The sequence below is a fragment of the Cetorhinus maximus genome, chromosome 21 (assembly GCF_964194155.1).
Source record: "Cetorhinus maximus chromosome 21, sCetMax3.hap1.1, whole genome shotgun sequence".
NCBI lineage: Eukaryota > Metazoa > Chordata > Chondrichthyes > Lamniformes > Cetorhinidae > Cetorhinus > Cetorhinus maximus.
The window spans coordinates 1598511-1615264 of NC_135899.1; the positions used below are offsets into that span (position 1 = coordinate 1598511).

Below are 16754 nucleotides of genomic sequence, written 5' to 3' on the forward strand. Positions count from 1 at the left end.
GCGGGGTAGTTTCTGCCCCAGGTGTGCTCTACTTGTAGGGTATGCACCATGACTGCATTCTGATGCTGCTCAACACTTTGGGGCACATTAAATGGGGAATAAAAATGCCTAAACTGCAAAAGATTCCTGTACATTATTGTAATTTGAGTTGATTTAACTAACTATAGCTAATACTGATCTATTTAGTATTTGAATGTAGCACATTGTGGCATCCGAAATAAATGGATCTTGATGATTATGAAACTGAGATACTCAATGGGCCATATTTTTTCCCTACAGATTATGGGTAGTGGCAGGATTTGATCCTGCATGGTCCACTCTCTCTTGCATCAATCCCGTTCGAAGGGTTCCCTAGACAGACAGGAGTGGGGGGAGGCGCTCTGCTTCTGTCCCTGACCTCCCGAACAAGGTAATCTGCAGAGCTCCTTCTCCACTCTAGCCAGGGCTGTGCACTGTGTTCCACCACCCACAAGTGAGGAACAGTTCTGGGGCAGAACTTGATCAGAAGGACCCAGATGCGAGGCAAAGTCCCTCTGCCTCCAGGATGAATTGCAGCCTCACAATCACAGAATTGTTACGGTGCAGGAGGCAGCCATTCGGCCCATCCTGTCTGTACTTGCTCTGAATGACCAACTCCCCCTCGTACTTCCCCCATGCACATCACTGCTCTTTGTTCTGAGCTGCAGGGTGAGATGTTGAATAGTTGGGCTCCGAGTTTATTGAGTGATGATTTATCATGGTGGTTCTCGAGCTCTTTTTATCAAACTGTCTCCTCTAGAAATGGATTAGAAGTCACAGCCGAGCCCCTCACCCATCTAAATAAGTACAGCACATGACGAGAGTTTCATCATGCTTAAAGAAAACTGGTGCTTACAGATATCAGTGAGATGGATGTGCGCACAAAGCCGAGTTAAATACCTTGAACCCTCTCTGGAACAAAACTGAACTTACCTGATGCCCACCACCAGCCTCGGGAACAGATGGTGTGTGTGTGCTGCTCTCACCACTCCCCTCCTAGAGGAGTGAGCCAGCCCACTCTGCACTATGTGGTATCTGTCCTCTGCTCCTGCCTCCAGCCACCCAATTACTTTGCAGGTCCAGATTTTGTGAAGCACTGAGCTCTCCTTAACCAACACAGATTTGAGTATTCATTTTATTCATCATTAAAGTCAATTTACAGAAAATATGTGTACAGAACACATCTCGAAGCACTGATCAAAACTATTCAATTCTTGGGCTTGCTAAATCGTCAAGATTGAACAAATCAATTCCAAGATCAGCACTGTTGTTCAAAAGAAGGGGAATGGAAATTCCGCCAAAGGATATTACTGATAGCTTTGGGAAGCTGAACAGTTGGGCTGAGTTTTAATCTAACAATTCCCACAGGGTGAAGTGGAGTGGGGTCTGTTTTACTGCACGCTGAAGTGATATTAAAAAGGATGAACCGCTCAGAGATCGAATACCAGAGGCTGGTGTTCAACTCACCTCCGAGACGAATCAGCTCATGTTTTCAGATATTCGGACACAACCAAGACCAGGGATTTTCCTGGCAACAGATCGCTTCTACCTCAGGAGGGAAAGTCGTGTCCCTCCTCGATCAGACGAGCACAATCCTTACTCTGACCTCTCATTAGAAAACAAACTACAGGTATCAATACAGTACAGGCATCACACGGAGCCCAGTGGGGGCACTGGCAGCTGACTCATTGGGTTTATAAAGGCATGGGGAGGGGCTGTGGACAGGAGAGAGACACAGCAGTACAATGGGGAAATTGGAGATGGTAGGCAAATGCCCCACATTACAGGGATATGACCAAGAATGGAGGAGGGGGTGGGAGAAAGGGGTGAGGAGGAAAAGGATAAAGAAAAAGAGCCAGCAAGAGAAGATTCTATGCAGACATATTTTCAAGAGACTCAGATTTAGCTTTAAATGTTAACAGGTTCTCCAGATTTGAAGATTTCAGGTTTCACTCAGTTGACGAGGTCTGAAAGCCCTGATAGTGGATAGACTCTCTTATGATAAACTAGCTGTACAGCAATATCACAACTCAAACCAGCAAAACTCAAAATCAGATGAAGGAATTTGCTCTTTTACAGTTCTGGCTCTGCAGTGCAGTCAGCAGTTGAAATGAGCAGGTGAAGTGGAGAAGGCGGACATACACACACTGTCCCTCAGCCCTGATCTAGCTGGCGATACAGTTTAATGGTTATTAACTGCACTTCAGGATCCCCACTCCAGAGATCCAGAGCTTGGAGCATACTGTTCAATGCTGCCTTCAATTCTCCTTGCTCCATCTGCACTTTGCCACGTTTCACCAGCCTCTCATATTCACCCAGTGTAGGCTCTGCCTCTTCACCTGCTGCACGTGTATCGATCACAGTCAGTTGTGCTGGAACCTTTGTGAAGGTCTCCAGCTGTTCATCAGAGCCAAGTTCTGGATCGAACGTTCCAGATTGATCTTCGCTGCTCCCAGCCTCTTCATTGCTCCCTGTCACCATTGAGCTGCTCGACTCAGAGACTCCCTCATCACTGCTGGCCACTCCCAGCTCCAAGCTCTGCCTTTCAGGCGTTGCTTCTTCCACAGATCTACCGTCCGCTTGACTTTGGCTAGGCTCAGCGTTCTGCTCACCTGTGCTTTCCTCTCCATCGCTCTGGCTGCTTACATTATCATCTGTATCACCACCATCATCATCAACACGCAGGGCACCCATACTGCCAGGGGGGGCCTCATCCATGTCCTCCACATCGTCAAGAACCTGGCAGATTAACGAACGCCTGGAAGCCACTGAGTGATTTCCACTTCTGTTCAGGAAAGCTGGAAGGGGTGAGTTTAACTCTTTAGGGGTGGAAGTAGCAGCTACATTGAAAGCTTTCAGAATCGGACTGGTCACAAACTGACGTGGGGAATTCTCTGGGGCACTGGGAGGGTCGAGGTCACCCTCAGTTTCCTCCTCGCTGTCACTGCCAATCATTCTACCTTGGCATTTCTTCCAGGGCTGGAAAACTTCGGAGCAATCCCCTTCCACGCTGCTGGGAGACTCGGTGCCCGGAGACACAGGGACCTTACCAGGCTGCTCGACAGGCCAAGCTGCTTCCATGTTGCCTGGCTGGATCTCTATTAAAGAACTGGAAGAGTCTTCCATCAGGAGTTTGGCTTCAGCCGGCTTGTCAGAATCCAGATTCTCCCCCTCTTCCATAGTCTCTTCCAACACCAGATTGAAATCAGCTTTAAACAGGGCTTTGGAGCCAGGAGAATTAACCTCAGAGGTAGACAGCTCTGCATCGGACTCATCACCTTGGCCCTCGGTGGAAAGCTGCTGCTGCTGCTCTAGGCTATTTTGAAGAGCCAGGGAGAGTTTGCCACTCGAGTCGGGTAACTGGCACACAGCAGATCCGAGGTCTGCAGTAAGAGAGTCACCTCCACCACCACCATCCTCATCCCTGGTAGTATGGGTGTCACTAGGTGACACGGAGCTGTCCAACATCACCACGCTGTCACTTTGCTCCTCTGACTCTATCGGCAGCTCAGCTAACCTGCAGCTCAGGTTAAGCACCTCATCAGCCATCTCTTGGTCGACTGGCTGTGTTAAATCCACCATGACTGGAGGGTAGGGAGGAATGCAGTTTTCAGTCAATACTGGGAACATGCTGCTGGTAGAATCTGGCTGTGGTCTTGTGGTTCCTTCTCCTCTGCCTGCAAGAGCAAAAACAACAAACCCCCCCCCAAGGTGGTTGAATTAAAAACAAACACACATTTTAAACAAACTGCTCACAGGTTTCTCTTGGTAACATAGCTACTGAGAGAATGAATACTGTTGCTTTGGGATTCTTCCTTTTAAGAAAAAGAAAACAAGTTTGCATTTCTGTAGCACCTTTCCTGACTGCAGGACATCCCAAAGCTCTTTACAGCCAATGAAGTACGTCTGAAATGTAGTCACTGTTGGAATTTCCCACAAAACAGCAATAACTGGATAATCTGAGCGGTGGCAGTAGAGGGATAAATATTAGCTCAGGAAACATCTTAATCAAATCTCCTCTCAACCTTCTCCAAGGAAAACAGTCCCAACTTTTCCAATCTATCCTCATAACTATAGTCCCTCATCCCTGGAACCATTCCCATGAATCTTTTCTACATTCTCTCCAATGCCCTCACAGCCTTCCTAAAGTGCGGTGCCCAGAACTGGACACCATACTCCAGCAGGGGCTGAACCAGTGTTTTATAATACAGGTTTAACATACTTGCCATGTTTTTTTACTCTATGCCCCTATTAATAAAGCCTAGGATATTATATGCTTTATTATCTCTCTCTCAACCCTGTCCTGCCACCCTCAATGATCTATGCACATATACACCTAGGTCCCTCTGTTCCCCCCTTTAGTATTGTACCCTTTATATTGTCTCTCCTCTATCTTTTCCTGCTCAGAACTGTTCAATCGGATCTTTTACATAAGAAATAGGGCCAGGAGTCGACCCTCGAGCCGGCTCCACCATTCAATAAGATCACGGCTGATCTTGTGTTGCGATTTCCACATTCCCATCTAACCCCGATAACCTTTGATCCCCCTGCCTAACAAGAATCTATCTACCTCCACCTTAAAAATAGTGACCCCGCCTCCACCACCCTCTGAGGCAGAGAGTTCCAAAGTCTCTGTCCTAAAAGGGTGACCCCTAATTTTAAAACCGTGCCCCCTAGTTTTGGACTCACCCACAAGAGGAAACATCCTTTCCACATCCACCTTGTCAAGGCCGTTCAGGATCTTACGTCAATCAAGTCACCCCTCACTCTTAAACTCCAGTGGAAACAAGCCCAGTCTGTCCAACCTTTCCTCATAAGACAACCCACTCATTCCAGGTATCAATCTAGCAAACCTCCTCTGAACCGCCTCCAAGGCATTTACCTCCTTGGCTGGCAGATTCCCCCTGGTTGGGAGAAAATGATTTAGCAAACAGGAGTTCCATGACCAGGGCTTTAGTTGGGAGCTGCAGTGCAGACCAAGTGGCATGTGTAACTGTTCCTGTCATCTGGCCAGTCAGAGTCAGGAGTTAGTGTTTATGAGTGTGTATTTACAGGGAGCTGCTTCTGCATTGGTTGTGTCTGCATCACAGACTGACACCCATATTGTGCCAAAATTTTTGAACGTGTGATGATGGTCAGATAAATCTGTGTCGATTGAGGGATAGATATTGGCCAAGACACCAAGGATAACTCCCCTACACCCACCTGCGAGGGCAGATGGGGACCTGATTTAATGTCACATCCTGTGACTCCCTCAGTACTGGCACTGTAATAGTGCACTATTCCCTCAACGCTGCCTCCGACAGCACATCACTCCTTCAGTGCTGCATTGGGAGCGTCAGCCTGCACTTTGTACTCAAGTCTCTGCAACAGGGCATGAACACATGAGTTCTGACTTGAAGGTGAGAGTGCTACCCACTGTGACTATATATTGGTCAGTAAGGTGCGCAGAGTCAGGAGACTACGCCTGAGTGAGACAGAGACTGAGTGAGTAGCAAACTAGGTACATGTGGGAATTCAGTGCACGGAGTAAAGAGATGCTTTAAGTAAGCTTTATTGCAACTCATAAAATGTGTTAAATATTAGTCAGATTTATCAGTACTAGTAAGGTTTATCAATAGCTGTAAGGTTTAGATAGTTAAGGCCAAGTAAAATAAAGTTAATATAAGTAAACCAAAGTAAAATAAAATGAATGTAAGTGAATTAAAATTAAGACATGGCAGGGCAGCTCAGTCACGTGGAATGCGTGTCCTGTAGTATGTGAAAGTCGTGGACCTAGATGGCCACATGTACAGGAAGCATCACCAGCTGCAGAAACTGGAACTCCGGGTTTCGGAGCTTGAGCAGCAGCTGGAGTCACTGTGGCACATGGATACACGTTCAGAGAGGTGGTCACGCCTCAGGCTAGGAACATGCAGGCAGACAAGGAATGAGTGATCACCAAACAGTCCAAGAGAACCAGGTAGGTAGTGCAGGAGTCCCCCAAGATCCCACCCACTAATCAGTTTTCTGTTTTGGATACTGGTTGGTTCCTTGGAGGAGTGCAGTCAGAGCCAAGTTCGTGGCACCAGCTGTGGTGTTTGAATCATCTCTCTCAAGACCAAAGTTTTCTTTTACAAAATGGAAGGACCTGGCATGATCTGGACATCTGGACGTTAACCTGAGTTTTCTTTTTAAAAAAAGGTCATAAGTTCACCTGAGAACTGTCAACAAGCAGGCCTCTTCCGAGAAATCACCTGACCAATTTGGTACTTGAGTTGTTTGTTTTGAACTGCAAAGTACTTTAATTGATGAAGCTGGGAGACAAAAGAGGCAATCACATGGGAGAGGGGGAAATAAATTTAAATTGTGAATCTGCTTTTTTTGGAGGCAGTCTTATTGGAAAACAAGCTGAGAAAGGAAGGCTCCTTCTCTCTACCTTGTCTAAAACTGTGTGTGGCTATCAACCTGCAGCCAGAGAACCCTGAATGTAACTAGTCTGCATTTGGACCTGAGAAGCCGAGACCAGCGATGAGAACTTCCAGACGTCCACCGGGACCAGCGTCTCCACACGAGACAACTCCAGGGCGACAGCGTCGAGACCCTGTGGCCTTTATCCTTCATTTTATAATGCCTATCCTCCAAAGCCCATCTCTGCAGAGAGACTCTGTCCCTTGTTTGTCTGCATGTGTGCTGGGGGAATTCTTTAGGAAGAAATGGACAGTTATACTTCCCGATTACAGTTGTGTTTTAACCGGTACAGGCAACTTGTTTAGAGAAGTTGTGTTTTAAAATAAATGAATCATTCGGAGTTTTTTGAAAGAAGCCTGGTCAGAGTCTCTTTTCTTCTTGGTACTAGAGGTATAGGTAAACAATTGGCCATCCCAGTGAGAAAATTAAACATTTAAATTAATGGTATGGCCTGTGGAGTAGTGGGGCTGGATAATTTACACACTCCTTCCATTCCGGACTTAACAACAGGAGGGGAGGAGGAAGAGGGGAAGAGCAGTAGCGATGGTGGATTTGTTAGAGGTATAGATAGGCATTTCTGTGGCCGTAGATGTGACTCCAGGATGGTTTGTTGCCTCCCTGGTGCCAGGGTCAAGATGTCACGGTGTGGCTGCAGGACATTCTTCTGGGGGAGAGTGAACAGCCAGAAGTTGTGGTCCACGTTGGTACCAATGACTTAGGTAGGAAGGGGGAGGAGGTCTTGAAAGGGTAGGAAGGGGGAGGAGGTCTTGAAAGCTGATTCCAGGGAGCTAGCAAGGAGACTGAAAAGCAGGACCCCTAATGCAGTAATCTCACGATTACTTCCAGACCCACCTGCTAATGAGCATAGAAACAAGAGAATTGAGTGATGGAACACATGGCCAGAGAACTGGTGTAGTAAGGTAGGGCAGATTTCTGAGGCATTGGGACCGGTTCTGGGGCAGGTGGGACCTGTAAAAGATGGACGGGCTGCATCTTAGCAGGACCCAGATTAACATCCTCACAGGGAGATTCGCTAGTGCTATTGGGGAGGGTTGGGAACCTGAGAGGGAGCTCAGATTCAAGGGAAGCAAAACTGGTAAAATGAAGTAGAAAAGTAGAAAGCAAAAATAGAAATAAAAATAGCTGGAAAAACTTAGCAGGTCTGACAGCATCTGTGGAGAGGAAGACAGAGATAACGTTTCGAGTCCGTGTGATTCTTCATCAGTTTACTGCCAGACCTGCTGAGTTTTTCCAGCAATTTTTGTTTTTGTTTCAGATTTCCAGCATCTGCAGTATTTTGCTTTTATTTAAGCAAAAAATAGAAGACTGACAAAGTATAGATAAGCATCAAATAGGATCAGAACAGAGAACAATGTTAAAAAAACTTGATGCCTTGAATTCACAAATTGAGGTAAATGAGTACGATTTAATTGCCATTACAGAGACGTGGCTACAGGGTGACCAAGATTGGGAACTGAAAATCCAAAAGGATATTCTGCATTTAGGAGGTATAGACAAAAAAAGGGGAAAGGGGCGGGGCAGAACTCTTAATAAGGGACGAGATCAGTACATTAGTGAGAGAGGATCTTAGATCAAAGGATCAAGATGTAGAATCAGTTTGGGTGGAGCTAAGAAACAGCAAGGGGCAGCAAACATTGGTGGTAGTTGTTTATAAGCCAAACTGTAGTGGGAGTTTGGACACGGTATAAAGCAGGAAATCAGAGTTGCATGTAACATGGGTAATGCAGTAATAATGGGCAACTTCAACTTACACAGACTAGGTTAGCCAAATCAGCACTAATGCTGTGGAGGAGGAATTCCTGGAAAGTGTACGAGATGGGTTTCTGGAGCAGTACATTGAGGGGCCAATTAGGGATCGGGTTATGTTGGATTTAATGTGTAAAGAGAAAGGGCTAATTAATAACAAATAGTGACCCTAATATGATAGAATTTCACATTAAGTTGAATGCGATATAGTTCATTATGAAAGCAGGGTCTTAAATCTGAATCATGAAGGTATGAGGGGTAAGTTGGCTACGATGGATTGGGAAAATACACAAAGATTTGACAGTTGACAGACAATGGCTAGTATTTAAAGAAATACTACACAGTCTACAGCAGATATTCTTCCCTCAAAGGCACAAACACCCAAAGGGAAAGGTAAATCAACCATGACTAACGAAAGAAGTTAAAAGATTGCATTCGATCAAAGGAAGTGGCTTATAAGGGTCCCAGAAAAAGTGGCAAGTCTGAGGATTGGGAGCAATTTAGAACCCAGCAAAGAAACTGGGAAAAAGAGAATGTAAATGCAAACCAGTGAGGAGCATTAAGGCAGACTGTAAAGGTTTCTTGGTGAGACCTCACCTGGAGTATTGTGCACAGTTCTGGTCTCCTTATCTCAGGAAGGATGTACTTGCCATAGAGGGAGAGTGACAGAGGTTCACCAGACTAATGCCTGGGATGGTGGGATTGTTTTATGAGGAGACTGGGTTTGTATTCCCTCGAGTTTCGAAGAATGAGGGGTACCCTCACTGAAACTTACAAAATTCTTACAGGGCGTGACAAGGTGGATGTGGTAAGATGTTTCCCCTGGCTGGTGAGTCTAAAACCAGGATATGGGGTAGGCCATTTAAGACTGAGATCAGGAGGAATTATCACTCAGCGGATGGTGAATCTTTGGAATTCTCCACCCCAGAGGACTGTGGAAGCTCAATCATTGAGCATGTTCAAGACAGAAATTGATAGATTTCTGGAGACTAAAGACATCAAGGGACATGGGGATAGCGCAGGAAAGTGGCGTTGAGGTAGATGATCAGCCATGATCGTATTGAATGGCAAAGCAGGCTTGAGGGGACGAATGACATACTACTGCTCCTAAGTTCCTGTAGCAGGGCGCAGCCTTCAACTTGCAGGTTACCCAGACGGCCAACTGGGAGCACAAACCAGTGTAGCACAAGGGACGTAGGCTTTTCCCCACCAGAAACATCACGCCCAACTGAATAATAACCAGCTGGTACAAGTCTGCAACACTCTCCCACAAAACGTCGATCCTAGCTCAATTAGTTACCTTGATAAAGCTCAGATAGATCAATGTTTGCTAGCTAAGGGTATAAAGAGATATGGAGACAAGGCAGGTAGGATGGATCAGCCATGATCTCACTGAATGACAGAACAGGCTTGAGGGGCTGAATGGTCTCCTCTATTGTAGCATTTTTTTTTATTCATTCACGGGATGTGGGCTTCGCTGGCTGGGCCAGCATTTAGCATCCCTAGTTGCCCCTGAGAAGGTGGTGGTGAGCTGCCTTCTCAAACCACTGCAGTCCATGTGGTGTAGGTACACCCACAGTGCTGTTAGGGAAAGAGCGCCAGGATTTTGACCCAGCAACAGTGAGAAAGGACGATTCGGAGTGGGGGCTGGGGTAAGGAGAGGATACAGCTCGGTGTCCTGTTCCAATCCATTGAGTGATGTTTGCTGCAGACAAGGACAGGAGCAGTCTCAGGTGTGACACACGCTGCAGGTGAATAGCCAGCTCAGAAGGAAAGCCACATGATGGTAACAGAGTGCTTACATCACAGAATTTTAATAGCACAGGAGGAGGCCATTCGGCCCATTGTGTCTGCGCCAGCTTTCCAAATGAGCATTATGACCTTGTGCCATTGCCCTGCCTTTTCCCCGTACCCCTGCACATTAGATGATTATTTGAATAGAAACAATGTCCTCTTGAATGCCTCGATTGAACCTGCCTCCACCACACTTCCAGGCAGCGCATTCCAGACCCGAGCCACTCGCTGTGGGAAAAAGATTTTTCTCACCTCACATTTGCTTCCTTTGCAAATCATTAAATCTGTGCCCTCTCGTTCCTTGATCCTTTTACAATTAAGAACAGCTTCTCCCTATCTACTCTGTCCAGCCCCCTCATAATTTTGAACATCTCTATCAAATCTCCTCTCCAAGGAGAACTGTCCCAGCCTCTCAAATCTAGCTTTGTATCTGAAGTTTCTCATTCCTGGAACCATTCTTGTAAATCTCTTCTGCACTCTCTCCAATGTGTTCACATCCTTCCTATAATGTGGCGCCCAGAACTGTACACAATACTCCAATTGAGGTCTAACAAGTGTCTTATATAAATTCGGCATAACCTCCCTGCTCTTGTACTCTATGCCCATATTAATAAAGCCCAGAATACTATTTGCTTTATTAACTGCTCTCTCCACCTGTCCTGCCACCTTCAATGGTCTATACACATAGATACCCAAGTCTTTTACTCCCGCACCCCCTTCAAAATTTCACCCCTTATTTTATATTATCTGTCCATGTTCTTCCTACCAAAATGCATCACATCACACTTCTCCACATTGAACTTCATCTGCCACCTATCTGCCCACTCCACCAACTTGTCTATGTCCTTTTGAAGTCCTACACTGCCCTCCTTACAGTTTACAACACTCCCAATCCTAATCACTGGACTGGTAATCCACACAACGTGAGCCACCAGTGAACAAATTCTTAAAAAGCACCATCAAGTCCAAGAGAGGAGAACATTACCTGTAATTGTCGGAGGCTCTCGAGGTCCGTGCAGCCAGCCTGGTTCAGTATCCGTCTGGATATGCTGTGCTAGCTGCTGTTGGAGTTGTGACTCAGCTGCCACCAGCTCCTGGGCTTTCTGCACACGTTGCTGGATGTAATGCCTCGATTCGGGATCATTAACTGAGTTCTCCTCATCGGGGGCAACATCCTGGGAGAAAATGAGGTCATGGTCTGTCACTCCGAACATCTCGAGGGTGTGCAGGAAGGCAATATGCTGGTCCAGCGTGCTGTCTGTCCGTCTCTGGCTGGAGTGCATGGACTGCAGCTGCCTCTGTGTGCTCGAGGTCCGGGGGTCCTCCAGTATGAACAGTTTCCTCAGCTCCTGTCTGCTGAAGTAGCGAAAGGGATTCTTCTGCTCTCCAACTGACTGGCGAACCAGCGAGTCTACCAGAATAAAGAGACAGAGCATTAATCACATTCCTTTCAAAGTTAGTGCCCATAATCTCATTTCCATTAAAGGCTGCTCTTGGGGGTGTGGTTGAAGGGGAATTGGATAAATACTTGGGGAAAAAAATTGCAGAGATATGGGAACGAGCAGGGAACTCCAACTGTCCAGGCATTGGGGAGGCCGTGTACAGTTTTGGTCATCGTACTTAAAGAGGGACATACTCGCTTTGGAAGCAGTTCAGAGAAGGTTCATTCGGCTGATTCCTGGGATGAAGGAGTTGTCTTATGAGGAAAGGTTGAGCAGGTTGGACCTACAGGAGAATGAGAGGTGACCTTATTGAAGCATATCTGAGGGGGCTTGAGAGGGTAGATGCTGAAAGAATGTTTCCCCCCTCATGGGGAAAGCTAGAACGAGGGGGCACAGTTTTAAAATGAGGGGTTTCTCATTTAAGATGGAGATGAGGAGGAATTTCTTCTCTGAGGGCCGTTAGTCTGTGGAATTCTTTTCCCCAGAGAGCAGTGGAGGCTGGGTCATTGAATATATTCAAGACTGGGTTAAGATTTTTGATTGACAAGGGAGTCAAAGGTTATGGGTGACATGGGGTAAGTGCAGTTAAGACTGCTGATCAGCCACGATCTTACTGACTGGCAGTGCAGGCTCAAGGGGCCGAATGGCCTACTCCTGCTCCAATTTCTTGTGATCCAAGTTCTTATGACTAACTTGATCACTTTTCACAGATTTGATGGGCTGAATGGCCTCCTTCTGTCCTGGATGATTCTTTCCAAGATTGTGTTCCGTAACGACACAATCTCCCAATTCAAGATAGACATTTAACACGGCACAAACACTACATGCTTTTAATCCCAACTCCCTCCCCAACCAGTGTACCTACACCACAGCAGTTCCACAAAGTCTCTCACTTTCTCAAGAGCAAACTCATAAAACAAAAAATGCTGGAAATGCTCAGCAGGTCTGGTAGCATCTGCAAAGAGAGCGAGAGAGAGAAACAGCTAATGTCCCAGTTCAGAACTGGACGCAGACCTGTTTCTCTCCATTGTAGCTGTCCGGGTATTCCCAGCTTTAACTTTCTACTTTGTTCCCTGTCGGTACTCTACACTGAGGGGCAAAGTGCAATGAACCACATGAGAAATAGGAGCACAAGTAGGCCATTCAGCTCCTCTGCTGCTCAGCAAGATCCTGGCTGACCAGCAACCTCCACCCCACCTTCCTGTCCTATTCCCACACTTCCTACTTCCTTTAGTAATTCCCAGGAAATCCATCGACCTTAGTCTTGGAGATGTTCAACGAGGGAGAATCCACAATCCTCTGGAGTGGAAAGCTCCAGAAGATTCACAACCCTCAGTGAAGACTCCACAGCTGAAAGTCATACCTTTGAAGATCTGCCGCCTGTAAATCTTCTCCTCCACACTGCCACAGGTCACCAGCCTGTAGATGACGACATTGTCGGTCTGTCCGATCCTGTAGGCTCTGTCCACAGCCTGCGCGTCCGTGGCAGGATTCCAGCTGGGGTCAAAGACCACCACACGGTTAGCCGCTGTGAGGGTGAGGCCAACACCACCAACCTGGGTGGTGAGGAGGAAGACACAGTAGTCGGCCCAGCGCTGGAAGGCCTCGATCTGCTTCTGCCGTTCAGGCAGTGCCATGGTGCCATCTAGGCGCATGCACTTGAAGCCCCTGTTGGTCAGGATGCGCTGGATGATGTCCAGCATCTTCCTCGATTGCGAGAAGACCAGCGTGCGTTTGCCCTCTTCCCTCAGCTTCCCCAACAAGGCCAGCAGGAAGACCAGCTTGCCCGACTCCTGAATCAGATCCTCATCGGACACGCGGCTGATGTCACTCGAGGCGCTGCCCTCTATGGCCCCGCCCTCTTCTGCGCAGCCGTCCAGGCCGAGCTCCTGGCAGATCCTGCGGGACAGGAGTCTTGGGTGGTCGCACAGTTTCTTCAGGTTGGTTAGCTGCACCAGGGGCGAGCGCTTGGTCAGCAGCGCCTCCTGAACCTCCTCCGACGACACAAAGTTGTTGTAGATTTCCTCCTGGACCCGGCTCAGATAAACCCAGACAATCAGATCGTTCTTCCTGGTCAAGCTGGGCATCTGGGCCCCGGTGGGCGAGCTCGGCCTCTCCACCTCACCCCCGTTCATCTGCGAAAGCTCGGGCGTTGAATGAACGTTCTCCTTAGTGCGCCGCAGGAAGTAGGGTTGGATGGTCTTCATGAGGTTCTCAGAGATGCGCAGCCCCAGGGCCTTCTCTGCGGGCGTGGCATCTTTCTCCCTGGCCCGCGTAATGGGGTTCTCATACTCCATCTTAAACGTCTTGACGGTGCCCAGCAGGGAGCCCTGGCAGGCAAAGTCGAAGATCGCCCACATCTCCTGCAGGTTGTTCTGGACTGGTGTTCCTGTGAGCAGGACACGGTGCTTGGCTGGGATAGCGCTGGCACACTTGGTGGTCTTGGTTGACTTGGTCTTGATCTTGTGAGCCTCGTCGAGCACCAAGTAGTCCCAGGTGAACTCCCGGCCATCCAGGCTGGAGAGCTGCTGCCAGTTGTTAATCAGCATGTGGTAGCTGGTCAGCACCACACCACCTCTTCGCTGCACCCGCTCCAGGTTTTTGGTCCGCTCGTTCTTGGCGCCGTGGAACTCTAGAAACAACAAGAACATGTCAATGGGGATCTGCTCGAGTCAGGAGCTCGAGAACTCAAAGCCCACTCCAGACACAAACACAAAATTCTGGGCACACGCTCGAGGGTCGGTACCGAGGGAGCGCCGCGCCACTGGGGGGGTCGGTACCGAGGGAGCGCCGCGCCGCCGGGGGATCGGTACCGAGGGAGCACCGCGCCGTCGGGACCGAGGGAGCGCCGCACTGTCGGAGGGTCGGTACCGAGGGAGCGCCGCACTGTCGGAGGGTCAGTACCGAGGAAGTGCCGCACTGTCAGAGGGTCAGTACTGAGGGAGCGCCGCACTGTCAGAGGGTCAGTACTGAGGGAGCGCCGCACTGTCAGAGGGTCAGTACTGAGGGAGTGCCGCACTGTCAGAGGGTCAGTACTGAGGGAGTGCCGCACTGTCAGAGGGTCAGTACTGAGGGAGTGCCGCACTGTCAGAGGGTCAGTGCTGAGGGAGTGCCGCACTGTCGGAGGGTCAGTACTGAGGGAGTGCCGCACTGTCAGAGGGTCAGTACTGAGGGAGTGCCGCACTGTCGGAGGGTCAGTACTGAGGGAGTGCCGCACTGTCGGAGGGTCAGTACTGAGGGAGTGCCGCACTGTCGGAGGGTCAGTACTGAGGGAGTGCCGCACTGTCGGAGGGTCAGTACTGAGGGAGTGCCGCACTGTCGGAGGGTCAGTACTGAGGGAGTGCCGCACTGTCGGAGGGTCAGTACTGAGGGAGTGCCGCACTGTCGGAGGGTCAGTACTGAGGGAGTGCCGCACTGTCGGAGGGTCAGTACTGAGGGAGTGCCGCACTGTCGGAGGGTCAGTACTGAGGGAGTGCCGCACTGTCGGAGGGTCAGTACTGAGGGAGTGCCGCACTGTCGGAGGGTCAGTACTGAGGGAGTGCCGCACTGTCGGAGGGTCAGTACTGAGGGAGTGCCGCACTGTCGGAGGGTCAGTACTGAGGGAGTGCCGCACTGTCGGAGGGTCAGTACTGAGGGAGTGCCGCACTGTCAGAGGGTCAGTACTGAGGGAGTGCCGCACTGTCAGAGGGTCAGTACTGAGGGAGTGCCGCACTGTCAGAGGGTCAGTACTGAGGGAGTGCCGCACTGTCAGAGGGTCAGTACTGAGGGAGTGCCGCACTGTCAGAGGGTCAGTACTGAGGGAGTGCCGCACTGTCAGAGGGTCAGTACTGAGGGAGTGCCGCACTGTCAGAGGGTCAGTACTGAGGGAGTGCCGCACTGTCAGAGGGTCAGTACTGAGGGAGTGCCGCACTGTCAGAGGGTCAGTACTGAGGGAGTGCCGCACTGTCAGAGGGTCAGTACTGAGGGAGTGCCGCACTGTCAGAGGGTCAGTACTGAGGGAGAGCTGCACTGTCGGAGGGTCAGTACTGAGGGAGTGCCGCACTGTCAGAGGGTCAGTACTGAGGGAGTGCCGCACTGTCAGAGGGTCAGTACTGAGGGAGTGCCGCACTGTCAGAGGGTCAGTACTGAGGGAGTGCTGCACTGTCAGAGGGTCAGTACTGAGGGAGTGCTGCACTGTCAGAGGGTCAGTACTGAGGGAGTGCCGCACTGTCAGAGGGTCAGTACTGAGGGAGTGCCGCACTGTCAGAGGGTCAGTACTGAGGGAGTGCCGCACTGTCAGAGGGTCAGTACTGAGGGAGTGCCGCACTGTCAGAGGGTCAGTACTGAGGGAGTGCCGCACTGTCAGAGGGTCAGTACTGAGGGAGTGCCGCACTGTCAGAGGGTCAGTACTGAGGGAGTGCCGCACTGTCAGAGGGTCAGTACTGAGGGAGTGCTGCACTGTCGGTATTGCGGAAGCCCCGCCCCCACCCACCTCTGACTCTCATGCCCGGGGTCCACTTGCTGAACTCGGCCGCCCAGTTGTGGAGGAGGCCGCTGGGCAGGAGCAGGAGGCAGGAGTGGATCAGCTCCGAGTCGAACATGCCGGACAGGAAGGCGATCAGCTGCACCGTCTTCCCCAGGCCCATGTCATCGGCCAGGATCCCGCCGGGCCCCCCGCCGCTGTGCAGCCGGTGGAGGAAGGCCACCCCCTGGCGCTGGTGCGGGTACAGGCGCTCGTACAGCTCCCGGTACAGGGAGAGGCCGCAGCCGGGCACGGCCACGAACTCATCCCCGTCCTCCCCGTCCCCGGCCTCGGCCTCCAGCTCCCCCAGTGCCCGCTCCAGCCGCTCCAGCCGCCGGCTCAGCTTCCCGCTCGGGCACATGGCCTGAGCCGCCCCCAGCAGCTCCAGGGCCCGCCTCAGCTCGCCGGCCCGGGCCGCCTCCTTCCCCCGGCCGATCAGCGCCTGGTACCGCTGGAGCTCCCCGGCCGAGAGGGGCGGCGGCGGCCGGCCGGGCGGGATCCCCGCCGCCGCCGGCTCGGGGCTGCTGCCGCTGCCGCCGCTGCTGCTGCCCAGGGGTCTCTCGGCCGCCATTGCAGGGGCTGAGAGGATCACGGGACGAGCGGCCGTTCAAAAAAAGAAACCGTTAAACCGCCTTTGGCGCCAGAATTTCAAATGAGGCCCGCGCGGCCTTTGTGGGGGTGGTTTGGTGGAGGGAGAGGGAGAGGGGATGGCCGACCGACCGCTTGCCCGGGAAAGAATCGCCAGGAGGAAACCCAAAGCACATTCTCAACCCAACCCCACA

At 50.4% G+C, this 16754-nt stretch overlaps 1 protein-coding gene across 1 annotated transcript; it reads right to left on the reverse strand.

Annotated features, from left to right (window-relative positions):
• Positions 1-1139: 1139 nt before the first annotated feature.
• On the reverse strand, positions 1140-16445 carry ercc6l (excision repair cross-complementation group 6-like). Its single transcript, XM_078566431.1, has 4 exons — positions 15943-16445; positions 12835-14103; positions 11015-11440; positions 1140-3695 (listed from the first exon to the last, which is right to left on the reverse strand). Exons 1-4 carry the CDS (start codon positions 16331-16333, stop codon positions 2173-2175), a joined length of 3609 nt encoding a protein of 1202 aa, XP_078422557.1. The 5' UTR covers positions 16334-16445; the 3' UTR covers positions 1140-2172.
• Positions 16446-16754: the final 309 nt, after the last annotated feature.

Bases quoted from the DNA above. Each gene is read 5' to 3' on its own strand.
- ercc6l (XM_078566431.1), bottom strand. From the start codon at position 16,333: ATGTGCCCGAGCGGGAAGCTGAGCCGGCGGCTGGAGCGGCTGGAGCGG. The intron at 11,441-12,834 runs GTATGACTTTCA...TTATTCTGGTAG, and splicing joins CAGGCGGCAGATCTTCAAAG to ACTCGCTGGTTCGCCAGTCA. The intron at 3,696-11,014 runs GTAATGTTCTCC...TTGCTCTTGCAG, and splicing joins AGAGCCTCCGACAATTACAG to GCAGAGGAGAAGGAACCACA.